This window comes from Epinephelus moara, chromosome 15, assembly GCF_006386435.1.
Source record: "Epinephelus moara isolate mb chromosome 15, YSFRI_EMoa_1.0, whole genome shotgun sequence".
In the NCBI taxonomy this organism is placed as follows: domain Eukaryota; kingdom Metazoa; phylum Chordata; class Actinopteri; order Perciformes; family Serranidae; genus Epinephelus; species Epinephelus moara.
The window spans coordinates 10,231,814-10,244,512 of NC_065520.1; the positions used below are offsets into that span (position 1 = coordinate 10,231,814).

Below are 12,699 nucleotides of genomic sequence, written 5' to 3' on the forward strand. Positions count from 1 at the left end.
CACAGTTTAAAAAGTCTGCTGGTGACATCATCACTCCGGCTCCCATTTTCAGAACCTCCCCGAACAGTGATCATCTCTAACAGGAAGTGAATTAAGCCTGTTTATCTTATCTTGACCATCTTCTTGACATGATGATGTGACCACTGACGACATGGCTGCAGGTTCAGCTGTGTTCATCATGCCTCACTGATTGGCTCACAGAGCGATGAGACCAGTGATGTGACTGACTGAGAATGTATTTATTAATCACCACACCCCCCGAGCAATATTCCACTTCACCCAGCTCTTTTGCACTTTGTGCTGCTGCGGCATACATGACCCAAAATAGCAGGTGTGCTTGGAGACATCCACCCAGACATATCAGTTTGCACTTGTCACTGCGCGATCAAAAAAGGGCTCAGTGTTTCCAACATACCTCCCGTTGTTCATTCATGAAAGAATGTCCTCACATACTTAGTGATGTTATTCTGCAAGAACAGGTGTGCCTTTTATTTATATTTATGTGAGATAACAACAATCTAATATATTTATAATGTGTAATTAGCGATGAAGTATGAGGAAACTGGTGGAAATGGAGGCAAATAAAACCTGAACTGTATCAGATAGATAAGGGTTATCAAAAAAAATAAATGAATAAATTTACTGCCACGTTAGTAAGTGTAGACAATAAGGATGCGTGGGACGTGACTGAAAACAAAATCAGTGCCAGCTTTATTCCTGTTATTCTTGCTTCTGATAAATGCACAAAAAAGTGATGCAAAAGTGGTGTGACATCTTATCAAATGGTCATGGTTTGACAGGGGAACAAACTTTCGGAGTAAGCATGGAGCCCACTAGAGCTGTCAACGAATATTCTAAATTCGAATTTAAATTCGAATTTGAAAAAAAAAATGGACCTTCGAATGTGAAAATTGATATTCGGTTGTGGAGAGAAAAAAAACACCACCGCAGCTGTCCTCTTTGCGAGTGGGCGTTGGCCTGGGCCGCTACACTGAACGCACTGCTTGACACGTTTGCTCGCGGCTCGCACAGAAAATAGACGCCGAAACGATCGCTGCAGGGCGCAAGCCGGCCACGATGTGGATGACACAATCGGTTCACATGGGCGCCGAAAGGAAACTGGCTTCGCTTCTCGGCGCTTCGAGGCTATTTGCAGCGCTTCCGCGGGTGGTGTGGCCCTGGCGTGATTGTGATGGTCCGACAAGCGGGTGGAGTAAGCATGGAGCCCACACTGTAACTAACTGCACTCCCTGAAGAAATATTATCTTATTTTTGGAAAAATGAAAGAGTGATTCCAGAGGGAAGCAGACAGAGGGGTCTACAGTGTGTGTTTGAAGGATATATCCAGGATGTCAAACTGACTCAGCAGCAACAACAGGTTAAAAAGACAAAGATAGTTAGAAGCTAAAGCCGACTGTGATCTGTATAGGCTACAGATCACAGTGTAAAAGTGAACCACCACATCACTGCTGATCACCACACAAGACAATGAATATAAAGGGAAACTTTGCTGATATTGAACCAGCTGTGTGGCATCGCAGTGTGTGCAGATGGGGGAAGCCAAACACCTTTAATCTTTGCACAAAGCGATAACACAGAGCTGAACACCTTTAATCTTTGCACAAAGCGATAACACAGAGCTGGTTGAATATCAGCAAAGTTTCCCTGCTTCCCTTCACCGGTTCCTGTACAGCAGGGTCGGTCTTTGTTTCACTGTTATAATCATTAAAAAGCAAAAGCAGCATGTGTATACATTCAGTAGGCTATATCTCAGGGTTTGATTTTGGTTTTGGAACAGGGAAGAAACGTATATCTTTTTCCAACCTCTCCAGGTAACGAGTATCATTAATACATGACGTGCCCCAGGCACAACATTTAGCTCCAAATCCACAAAATTCAGCCTGAAAATGAAGGAAATCTAAAACGACTGCATCAGAGTTTTTGAGAGTATTTCCATCATCTGGTCTTAAATTCCATTTGAAGTGTGAGAAATGTCATCAAAAGTCTTCAATTTAACTTGTTAACACCTGTGGACACTCTAATTTCATCCTGGCTTATTCTCCATGAATGTGGCATTCACTGCCTCCTTTGTAGCGATTAGAGAAACTAAACCAAAACCATACTATCCAAGACTAATGAATCACAAACTGTACCATTTTCGTCAGCCGTAGAAACAACAATCCACCTCTTTTTTCGCCGAGCAGCTCAAGAACAACACAATCCCCTCTGAGGAGGACAGTTAGTTTGTAGAGTGCGGGAGAATAAGCCAACGCCTTAATAGAGGTTTATCTAACCAGACACCTAATATTTGTTTTCCATGATTCTATTTAAATTGACAGGGGTGGTGTGTAAACAGCTGTTTGTGTGTGTGTGTGTGTGTGTGTGTCTGTGTGTGTCTATGTGTTCCTGAGGGGATGGGATAAAAAGAAATAATAAATTAAACAAAACAGCCATCATCTTAATGAAGGCTTACAGCCATATCTGAGTCTGCAAGAGCATTTGCAAATCTTAATACAAGTTAATCAGAAGTGAAACACAGGAGCCGGCAGCCACAGGCTTCTCCCCACATTTATACCTGAGAATATCTGAGGAGACGCAGAGGATGTATTCATGTTCTGTGCCACTAAGCTCTCCTTCAAAATAGAAGCATTAAGTTATAATAGTAATTAATGTTTGCTTATTAAATTTAGTCTCTTACACAGCACTGCCTCTGAATAACATAGGACTAGCAATGCAGCTATAAACTGTTTTGCTTTTCCATCAGTTTGAATTTCAATACATCTATTTTTAGCCCCTGACATGTCAAAAACAAGTGGAAAAAATGCCCCTCACAATCTCTCAGAGCCCAGGGTGACATCTCTGACTTGCTGGTTTTGTCTGATCAACTGTCAAAAACAAAATATGACAAAGAAAAGCAGTTACTGTTGATCAACTAATACACCAGTGATTTGTTGATGGGCATTTGCAACAAGTAGAATTTGCCATGGACTGGAATAAACAGAATGTGACATACTTGATATGATAAAAATGTGATTTCAGTACACACCAGCCCAGAATGAGGCTCACTGACGAAAAAGTCTGCAAGCTACAGCAAAGCAAAGGACTTCCAGGGATGCTCCAGGACCCTGTGAGGCGGCGTGCACTTGACACTCTCTTGCCAGAGTCTGATCCTGAGGAGCAAAATACAAACAGACAAATTGCTCGCAGAAACATGCAGCTATGACATTAGATTACGCAACAATCCATTGCTTCCACTTGGATTCACTTTTCACACAAACTTTTTTGTCAAACAATATTTATTTGCATATATGACAACAAAATATAACTGATACAATATTGATGCAACACATCCGTTTGTATCTCTCATGTGCGGCTATTGGGTTATTGAGTGAAACACTGAACACGACTCAAAGCACCACGGTTTTGCTATAGCTATAGCAATCAAGATGGCCTAGATTGTTTGCATCTTATCTAATGTGTTCCACTGACGTCATCGCACCAACTGATCGTATCATCTGAAACAGGCCTGGCTTATCCAGTTCAGGTGTGTGGCAGGTGAATCATGGGGAGAAAGACATTGGCTACAGTATGTCTGTTTGAGTTGTTGCTCGTTCTGCTTTGGAGCAAAAAAGAAAAGAAAGAAAAATAACTGGAGATCGGGCTTTTTTAAAATCACGTGGCTCAGAATGTCGGTAGTTTAGTTACCAAATAAAGGCCTGGTCACACCAGAGAGTGTTTGATCTGCACAACTCGTGGATGTATAAATAGAACTGGAGATGCCCTGGTCTCTCCGATGAAAGTTGCTCAGTTGCACATAAAGCCAAAAGAGTTTGACTGTCTACTGATTGGGTGGGTCCATAGAGCATAGTGGCTAATTTCCACCGGCCAGACTGGCTAACCTTCGTTTAGCTCTCCGCTAACTTGAATGGGGATGAAATTATTGCAGCTCTTCTGTACTTTTAAAATGTTATCGGACTGAATGCATCAAATCGATAGTTGTGACACTGAAAAAAAATGTAACCACTGATTTACAGATGTCTCTTTTACAATGTAAGTCAATGTAAAACTGTCTTTTTGTGTCCCATGGCATCACAGATGGATCCAGAAGTTGTAATTCCACTGCTTGGCCACAAGGAAAACTGGCTTTAAAGCCCAGCGCACTTCCTGGGGGCTTGGTTGTAGAAGCTTGATGACATAGTGACAGATTTGGCGTGCTAACTACTAATATATTATCCACCTAGGAACATGCTAGCGCTAGTCAGTCACAATAGCTTTATGAGCTTTACTATACAATCAATCAATCAATCAATTTTATTTATAAAGCCCAATATCACAAATCACAATTTGCCTCACAGGGCTTTACAGCATACGACATCCCTCTGTCCTTATGACCCTCGCAGCGGATAAGGAAAAACTGCTGTTTACTCCCCCGACATTTTGTTTCAAACTAGCAGGCTTGCTAACTCTCAGCTACAAGCTTGTTAGCTTTGTCGCTAGCGGGACAGTGAATTCACTGTTTTTTAACTGATGTATTGTCTCTTGTCTCATGACTGTCTGCAGACCATTTCTCTTATGTGAAACAGTTTATACGAAATAAAGGTGGACGGTGCAACACAGCTAATAAGCTACCGTAGCGTCCTCCATTTGGGACTCTTTAGCTCTCTTGCTGCCTTCAAATAGAACTTGTGAGCTCATGGTTACAACATGGGAAGGCAATGGCATCTAGAAGCCACCGAGGTTTAGCAAACTAGCAAGCAAGTAACATCAAGCAGGAAATGCCGAGACATAATGAAAAAGGAAAAAGATGCGGCCGCTGGGAATGCCAACATTTTCCTCAGACATATAAAATTACAAAGAAAAATAATATATGACTAACATTACAATATATTAACTAACCATCCACTGAAAAATGGACTTTCATGACCTCTGCTATTTCTGAAAATGTCAGCAAACACGTCACAACTCGTGAACTCTGAGATTTCCACTGAGTCATAGTTCACAAAGGTTAAAATATCTTTAAAATATTTGTATTTTCCCCACAAGAGAATCATCTCATGATTCCATTGAAATGAACTGGTGTGACCGGGCCTTAGGTCCAAACACCGCTGGCCAAGGTGTACTCTGAAAACAGCTGCTCTGACTTTTAGTTTATCTCTCGATTTTAATGGATTTCTTTCATCGGGCCAGTCTGAAATATTAGATACCGTTAACACACACACAGTGAGCAGCCCGTAAGACCTTTACTGGAGCTCATTTCCCCAAAGCAATTTAGTAAACTTAGGAAACACGACTTTCTCAGCTCAAAGCGTACATGGGGTGTTACTGTAGGTCTGCAGTTGTAAGATACTCTGATGACAGTAGAGCATCTGAACTTAAGTGAAACCAAACACACAAAGGGTCCCTCACTAAATGAACAGAACATACAGATAAGCCTGTGTGTTGTGGCACCTATCTTCAAAAGAGGAGAAACATATTGGACCGTACACTTTAATGGAAACAGTTTTCAGCTGTGATCACTGTCCATGGAGCTGCTGTCGTGTGGTTTAATCGGGGTATAAGATGAAGCCGGAGAAGGTGCTGTACTTGTTGTTGTTGCCTCCGTGAGCTTTGCCGCCGTCCAGTTTGACGTAGATCTCGTCTCCAGAGTCCAAGTGCAGCACGGCGCTGTTGCTGGCGTAGTCGTAGTTCTGGTCTGCGTCTTGAGCTATGGCACTGGCCCGTACCTGGGGGGGAAAGGGGACGAGACTTCCTGTGATAAGCGTTAGAAGCAGAATATATAGAAGCAGAAAAGTTCATGTGTGCCTGAGAGGCACAGTGAGCAGTGGTGCAGCTTTAAAAATAGACACTCAGAGGGTGAATTAGAGGTTAAACCCACCACTAATTATTTAAGATCAGAAATAAAAAATACATTCTGAACCAGACACTTATCCAAATTTGAGTCCCTTTGCAGCATCTTTAATGAACACTGATTATGGTGAGACACACATCTGACCCCTCATCCAGCTGCTCCATGGAGCTGTTGGCATGTGGGAGGAAACACGAATCCAAACAGGGTTTACACACGAACTGAGTATGCACACATGCTCAGATATGACCAAAAATATCACAGATGTTGCCCTGGAATCATCACATGTAAATAGTAGGAATAGACAGTTATATAAATCGTGTTAAGGAGAATAACTTGTGCGATTTTTCGTGCGTAAAATTCAGATTTAGATGACTTTGATGAATTTGGGATGTAATGCTGCGATGTTGTCATAATACTATAATATTTGGTTGTTTTATTAATTGGACTGGTTTCCCCTCAAGTAAAGCCGTTTTGGGATCGGGGCACTCATGGTCATCTCTGCTCCTACCTGTCCGTTTTTGCACAGGTCGGCCCACATGCTGGTGCCGTCTCCTCCCCGCATCAACACATGGTAGGTGAAGAAATAGATCCCGGACACATGGCAGGTGAACTTCCCGGTGCTCGCGTCGTAGTGGTTCCCCAAGTTTGTAATCACGTCGTCAAACTTTAACACCTCATATCCCTCATGCGGGTTCTTAAGACCCACGTAAAAAGCGATCCTGTAACTGTTGCCCGTGGAGTTCACACCGTCCGGTTCAGCGTTCTCACCCCCACCAAGTCCGGTTATCGCTGGGAAGGCGAGTCGACTGTCGCCGCGCTCTCCCGGTGGCCCCCTCGGACCTGGGGGTCCTGGTTCTCCCGGTGGGCCCCTTGATCCCGGTTTACCCGGTCGCCCTGGCTCCCCGCGGCTCCCCTGCGCCATGGGCGGATGCGGAGCTACCCCATTCACATTCTGGATCACCTCCATGGCGGTGGCGCTTCCCGGTTTCGGGGTGTACGGGTCGCACACCATCCGACAGGTGCCCATCATCTCATAGTAATGAGCGGAGGTCTCGGAGGTGCGGAGCAGCAGCAGCGGGACGGCGACGGCCAGAGCCAGCAGGACCATCGCGACGGCGCTCACCAGGAAGACCACCGGCCACTTCCTCCGCGCGCTTCGGGGACGAACGGATGACAGAAAACCCGCGGAGCCGCTCTGGAGGGGAATTGTGACGGAGGACAGAGGGGCTTTGAGGACGGCAAAAAGGAAAGAGATGAAGTTAATTAAGTGCGCATCTCTCGGGTTCAGCTCCTCTAATTGGTGGCTTCAAGCCCCGGGCAGCGGCTGTGACCGGGGAGCGGGAGCGCGTCCTGGCTGGATGGAGAGGTGCGCGCGGACAGCGGCGTCCAGCTGCAGCCAGCTGTCAAAGGCAGCGAGGATAAGACCGGAAGATAGGAGATAGGGCCTTCAAATTAAAACAGTGCGGGTTGCGTTCATGCATAGAGACAATATGTAAAAGAATATGCATCTCATCAGCACTGTTTAACGACACTGCGGTGTTTAATATGCACCGTTAGCTGCGCAGGTCAGAGCCAAAACTGCAGGTAACTTTTAATAAGCTCAGGCTCCACACGGATCACGTCTGACAGAGACTCTGCAGTCAGATGTCAGCAGGCCATCACATCTATGATTTAACAGTTTATAACATATGATGCATTGTGATAGATTTACATACCCAGATGCAAGCAGTGCCAGACCTAGCACAAATTGTCAAATAAATAGCACATGTGTTCTAAATATTGAGAGTGACGTGTCCTCTGCGTCACCCTGAAATCTACACCTATGATCTGACATAAAACCAGATGGTCAACAAGGGTTTTATTTTCTAATGTGCAACAGGAAGTCAGGCATTTCAGTTTGACTGCCTTGACATGAGGACCAGGTGCAGCCTGTGCGTAAAAGTTTAAGTCTGCGCAATTTTTATTCAGCATATGCACTAAATATTTATTATGATTCAGCAAAGAATACTGAATATTTATATGTTAAAAAATCTCAATCGTATACTTGAATGCCCATGCATATATACATAGCCTGAAAATGCCAAATGAGTGCATATTTATTTTCATAAATCTCAACGGAGAGACATTTATGTATGTATTCCTATAGGTGGAATACATTAAAAGCTCACCATACAATTTATTCACCCCTCTCCCTGTGGGAATTCTAAGCAGATCTATTAATTCCTCTGTTTTAAGAAAGGGGATTTGGATTTGTGTCTAACCTGTCTAATCTTATGATGAGTCCGTGTTTAAAATGTATTAATATTTTAATCTTTTTGGGCATCATGAAATCCCTTTACAGCCTCACGCTTTCTCTGAGTTTAGGAGATTATTGTGGTGAATGTCCAGAAATATCTCATCATAATCGCACCCAATAGATTCCCCAAATCAACAGGCATAAATTAACTTTTATTTTTAAGCAGAAATAAAGATTAAAATCAGATTCACAGCAACTGAATGAATCCAAATATTTGACTCAGCCCACGAGGGGTCTTTTCAAAGTCAGAGCCAATAGCTGAGGGCAGGTTCACTATGGTGACATCAAATGACCAACTGCACACACTCACACATGCAGAGGGAAGGGGAGCAAGAGAAGCAGACAGAGGGCTGGGTGGGGGTNGGGGGGGGGGGTGGGGGGGGGGGGGGGGGCAGATAATATATGCAGGAAATGGACCAGAGATGTCTGACGGCTGTCGACACCTTCAGCTCCGAGCTCCCCAGCTGCAGGGACATATTTGATGTCTTGTTTCACGAGGTGGAGAGCCACGGGCCTTGAATTTCGATTCTCCAGCAAATTAAAATTCATCCTGTGCACAGACAATCATGACTCTATTGCATACAGATTTGTCTTAAATACCTCTTTAGCCTCTTTTTTGTGTTTTCCAGTGAGGCCACGGTGCACTTGTTCTAGTTGTGCGGTCCATGAGCACATCAGCTGAATGAGACTATTACTAATGCCTTTCATTGGTTATTTCTAAAGAGCGCAAGCTTTTGAGACACTCAATGAAGAGAGTCTTTGCTCATCGAAAATAAAAGCGTCTATTGATTTTGTCCTCAAGCTCAAAAATTCCCCCCGAAGGACCTGAAATACTTCAAGAGAGCGGGTTGGGAACTAAGCACCTGGAATTGAAGCGCAGGCCCCACATCCACAACAGAGGCTTTAGAGCTCAAGGGGATGTTGAGAAATCTTCAGAGGCCGGAGACAAGGCTTAGCTGAAGCCCTACACTGCAGAAGACGCCCCCTCCCCTCTCCAGCCCCTAAGCAATTTCAACTCGTGCTCAGCTCAGCTTTAACTCCCCAGAACATGGCTCCAGACGGGCTGCTCATGTCTGAAGGTGAGAAAGAGCACGACAAGTCAGGAGAGCCCGGTCAAAAAGGACAGTCCTGGCAAAACTGGAAATTAAATCAAATTCACTGGATACAATAATCATTTGCAAAAACAAAACCCTGAAAATAATCATGCAGAGAAGAACATTGTGCTCGCTCCCCGCGTCCGCTACATGACTGCAGAAATGACCTTTACTCAGGATTAGTACAGTGAACTGTATCTTAAGGCTATGGTGAGCCATGCACGACACACTGTCCACATTATGCACTGCAGCTGCTGAGATTATCCCGCCCCGCGGCGCTGCCCTGCTTCTAATCATGCTGCATGCTAGTGGACTGCTGTGTCATACGCACGAACCATACGGTGAGACAAATGAATCAGCCCATCATTAGCTGCCTTAAATGGTATCTAATCAGGTGAACCCTGAAACATTGTGAGTGCTTTTGTGCAGTAATCGAGAGAAATTTAAGAAGTGGACAAGAAGTATGGTGGCCATAAGAGCTCAAAGAACCACCACTTAAGGAAACACATTCAAATAAACAAAAAATAAGCAATTACAAAAGTCTTCACCAATTTGAGAACACACATACAGTGCAAACGCTTTGAAAAAGTAGCACTGTAAAATACTGTGACGTATAATTCCAGCATTCAAAGTGTTATTTAAGTAAAAGTAAAGAATTATTAACAATAAAATATAATGAAAGTTAGAATCTACATTTCCATGAGATGAAACCCCATTCATTGTGCTATTTAATGCCTTTTTTATGTAATAGCTATTCAGTGTATTTCGATCCCTGTAAAGTTGATTTGAATTGGCAGTGGCGGAGTCCGCCATTCTGGTGCTGGATTCAAATTGCCTAGTTAAGCATGAGGAATTCACAGGAAAGTGTATCAAAAGTAAACTCATGCAGAATTGCCCTTTTGAGAGTACTTAATATTATTATAATTAATATCATTGATACATAAACAGGCAAGTAGCATTTTAATGTTTTAGCTGGATTAGCAAGATGTTTTTTGATCTACTTAAATGTCTCGTGTGCTGATTTGGTTGCATCCAGTAATGAGGTTGCCACCAACTGATACTTTTCCTATGGGCCAAGTGTTTCAGAGAACTACGGTGGCCAATGCAATTATGCAAAAAACGTGAATGGTCCTATCTAGAGCCAGTGTTTGTATTGTCCATTCTGGGCTACTGTGGAAACAACATGGTGAACTCTATGGAAGAGGACCTGCTCCTTATGTAGAAGTGAATGGTTTATTCTAAAGTAATGAAAACACTACGATTCTTAGTTTCAGGTGATTACACATGAATGAAAGCTATATATCAGGGATGTTCCTGGCGACTAATTTCCTTGTCGACTGTTGCATTGCTCCAGTTGTGTGATTATATGCCAGTTTTTTCCGACACAGCCTACATGCTACCTTGTTTTCATTTTCTCAATCAAAGAACTGCCAAACCGCGCTGGTTTTGCGAGAGGACATCTCTCCAATTTCCCACCGTGCTGTTTTAAAACTCCAGTCTACTTGAGCATTACCGTGGGGAGGGGGACTGCTGTCTGACAGCTCTGTAGCACCCACAAGTGGCGGGCGGCTGCATGACAGTTAAGCAGCCTTGTACATGAATAAAACACTAATTGGTTTAGCTGACTAATATTTCTGGTGCCGACAGATGATTAGTCATTTAGACGACTAATCATGCACATCCCCATTATATATTATGTTATATTCCATTTCCGCCGATATATATCCCCCTAATTCCTTCACACTGGACCTTTAAATTACTGCTAAATATGCACTGTTAAATCCACCAAAGAGAGGCCCATGGCCACCATAAAGGGTGATTGCAACCCTCTAATTAGTCTATGACTGATAAACCTACCTCACCTGATAATTACTATGATTTTAAAACAGGCTGAATAGTGTCCCATGTTAATATAAGATCAGCAAAACATACTGTGTTTTTTCAGTGTAAAATGTCACAGAGTATTACTGTACCTCTGTGTGGGAAACCTTAACTGAGCCACAACAATACAGCAGTAAGAACTTGCAACATCAGCTCCTGTCTCAACATGTGTCCCTAATCCCTGATGAAGGCCACTGAAAACACCTCTGCCCTTGAAAGCACAGAAACAACTGTCTTCCTCCATGTAACACTGTGACAGTGAAGTCCTGTCAGATGTTAACATAGCTGTACCTGTCCACCTCAGGCTAACCGTTTATGACCATGCCTTCACTGCTCTGCTTTAATACCTCCCATCCGACGCTCTAATCGCTGGGCTAATGATAATCTATGGACTTCAAAACAGCATCAAAGAACAGGAAAGGTTATGAGACCCTGCTGTGTGCTGCTGTAGTTTAACATTTCCAGTCCAGATCACCAGGCTCACTTCAGGGAGAGTCGTGAGCTGAAATCTGTCGCCACAGGATCAGAATAACTTCAGTTGATTTGACTTGTAAGATTAATGGGTTACCACACCGGGAGACACCAGTAATCGATACCTATGAATGTAAAATCTCAAAATCATACATGTTTGTCAAGGATTATGACCTTAAGGGTTGTAAACAAACACAAGGCCATGGCCTGAAGAGAGTGAAAGTGAGGGTGGCATGTATGCACTGTGTATGTGTGCGCGCTTGGGTTATGTGTTTGTGTGTGGTGACACTGATGCAGCGCAGAGGGCCAGGGGGGTTCAACCTTTTGCAAGTGGCAAAGGCAGACTTGATGAAGTCATGTTGACAGTGTGTAACCCGCGGTCAGACTTCTTTTTTAACACGATTTTGCTTTTGCTTTTTTGTTCTAATCCCAAGGCCAATTTATCCAATATACACCAACAGCAGCAGATGGAGTCAAGGGGGGAACTACTATTAAAAGTCTATCTCTAATGAGACACTATGAAAATTATACTGAACCAAAATTCAAATGTGACACTCTTGGTTTTGCACCCATTTTTCACTGGTTTAAATTAAAGATCTTTTTTTTATGCACTCGATGTTTTCTCTTAAATTTTGTACACAAAACACTTTTCTAAATTTAACTATCCACCTGACAGCTGTGGCATATCAAGATGCTGATGCACCAGAGCTGTTGCCTGTGAATTGAATATTCATTTCACCACCATAAACCATCTCCAATGTTGTTTCCGCTAATTTGGCAGTACATCCATCCAGCCTCACAACCGTAGACCACTTGTAACCACACCAGCTCAGGACCTCCACATCCAGCGTCCCTACCTGCAAGATCGTCCGAGACCAGCCACCCTAACAGCTGACGCAACAATTGACCTGACAGCAATTTGTCATCATAACCAACTTCTGTGGTTGTCAGGCTGGTTGGATGTACTGCCAAGTTCAGGGAAATGCCATTGGAGACGTCTTAGGGCCATTTCATAGTAGATGCACGCAACGCGAGCAAGAGATGCAAGCGACGCGAGCAACGCACTTCCTTTCATAGTCAACACATTGAACGCAAGCGACGCGGGTGAC

At 43.5% G+C, this 12,699-nt stretch overlaps 1 protein-coding gene across 1 annotated transcript; it reads right to left on the reverse strand.

Moving 5' to 3' along the window:
* Positions 1-3,313: 3,313 nt before the first annotated feature.
* On the reverse strand, positions 3,314-7,144 carry LOC126401871 (complement C1q-like protein 2). The gene is made up of 2 exons (XM_050063409.1): positions 6,357-7,144; positions 3,314-5,723 (listed from the first exon to the last, which is right to left on the reverse strand). Exons 1-2 carry the CDS (start codon positions 6,954-6,956, stop codon positions 5,544-5,546), a joined length of 780 nt encoding a protein of 259 aa, XP_049919366.1. The 5' UTR covers positions 6,957-7,144; the 3' UTR covers positions 3,314-5,543.
* Positions 7,145-12,699: the final 5,555 nt, after the last annotated feature.

Excerpts from the sequence above, each read along its gene's own strand:
- LOC126401871 (XM_050063409.1), bottom strand. The coding sequence starts at position 6,956 with ATGGTCCTGCTGGCTCTGGCCGTCGCCGTCCCGCTGCTGCTGCTCCGC. Across the intron at positions 5,724-6,356 it reads ACCTGTGCAAAAACGGACAG|GTACGGGCCAGTGCCATAGC; the intron begins GTAGGAGCAGAG and ends TTTCCCCCCCAG.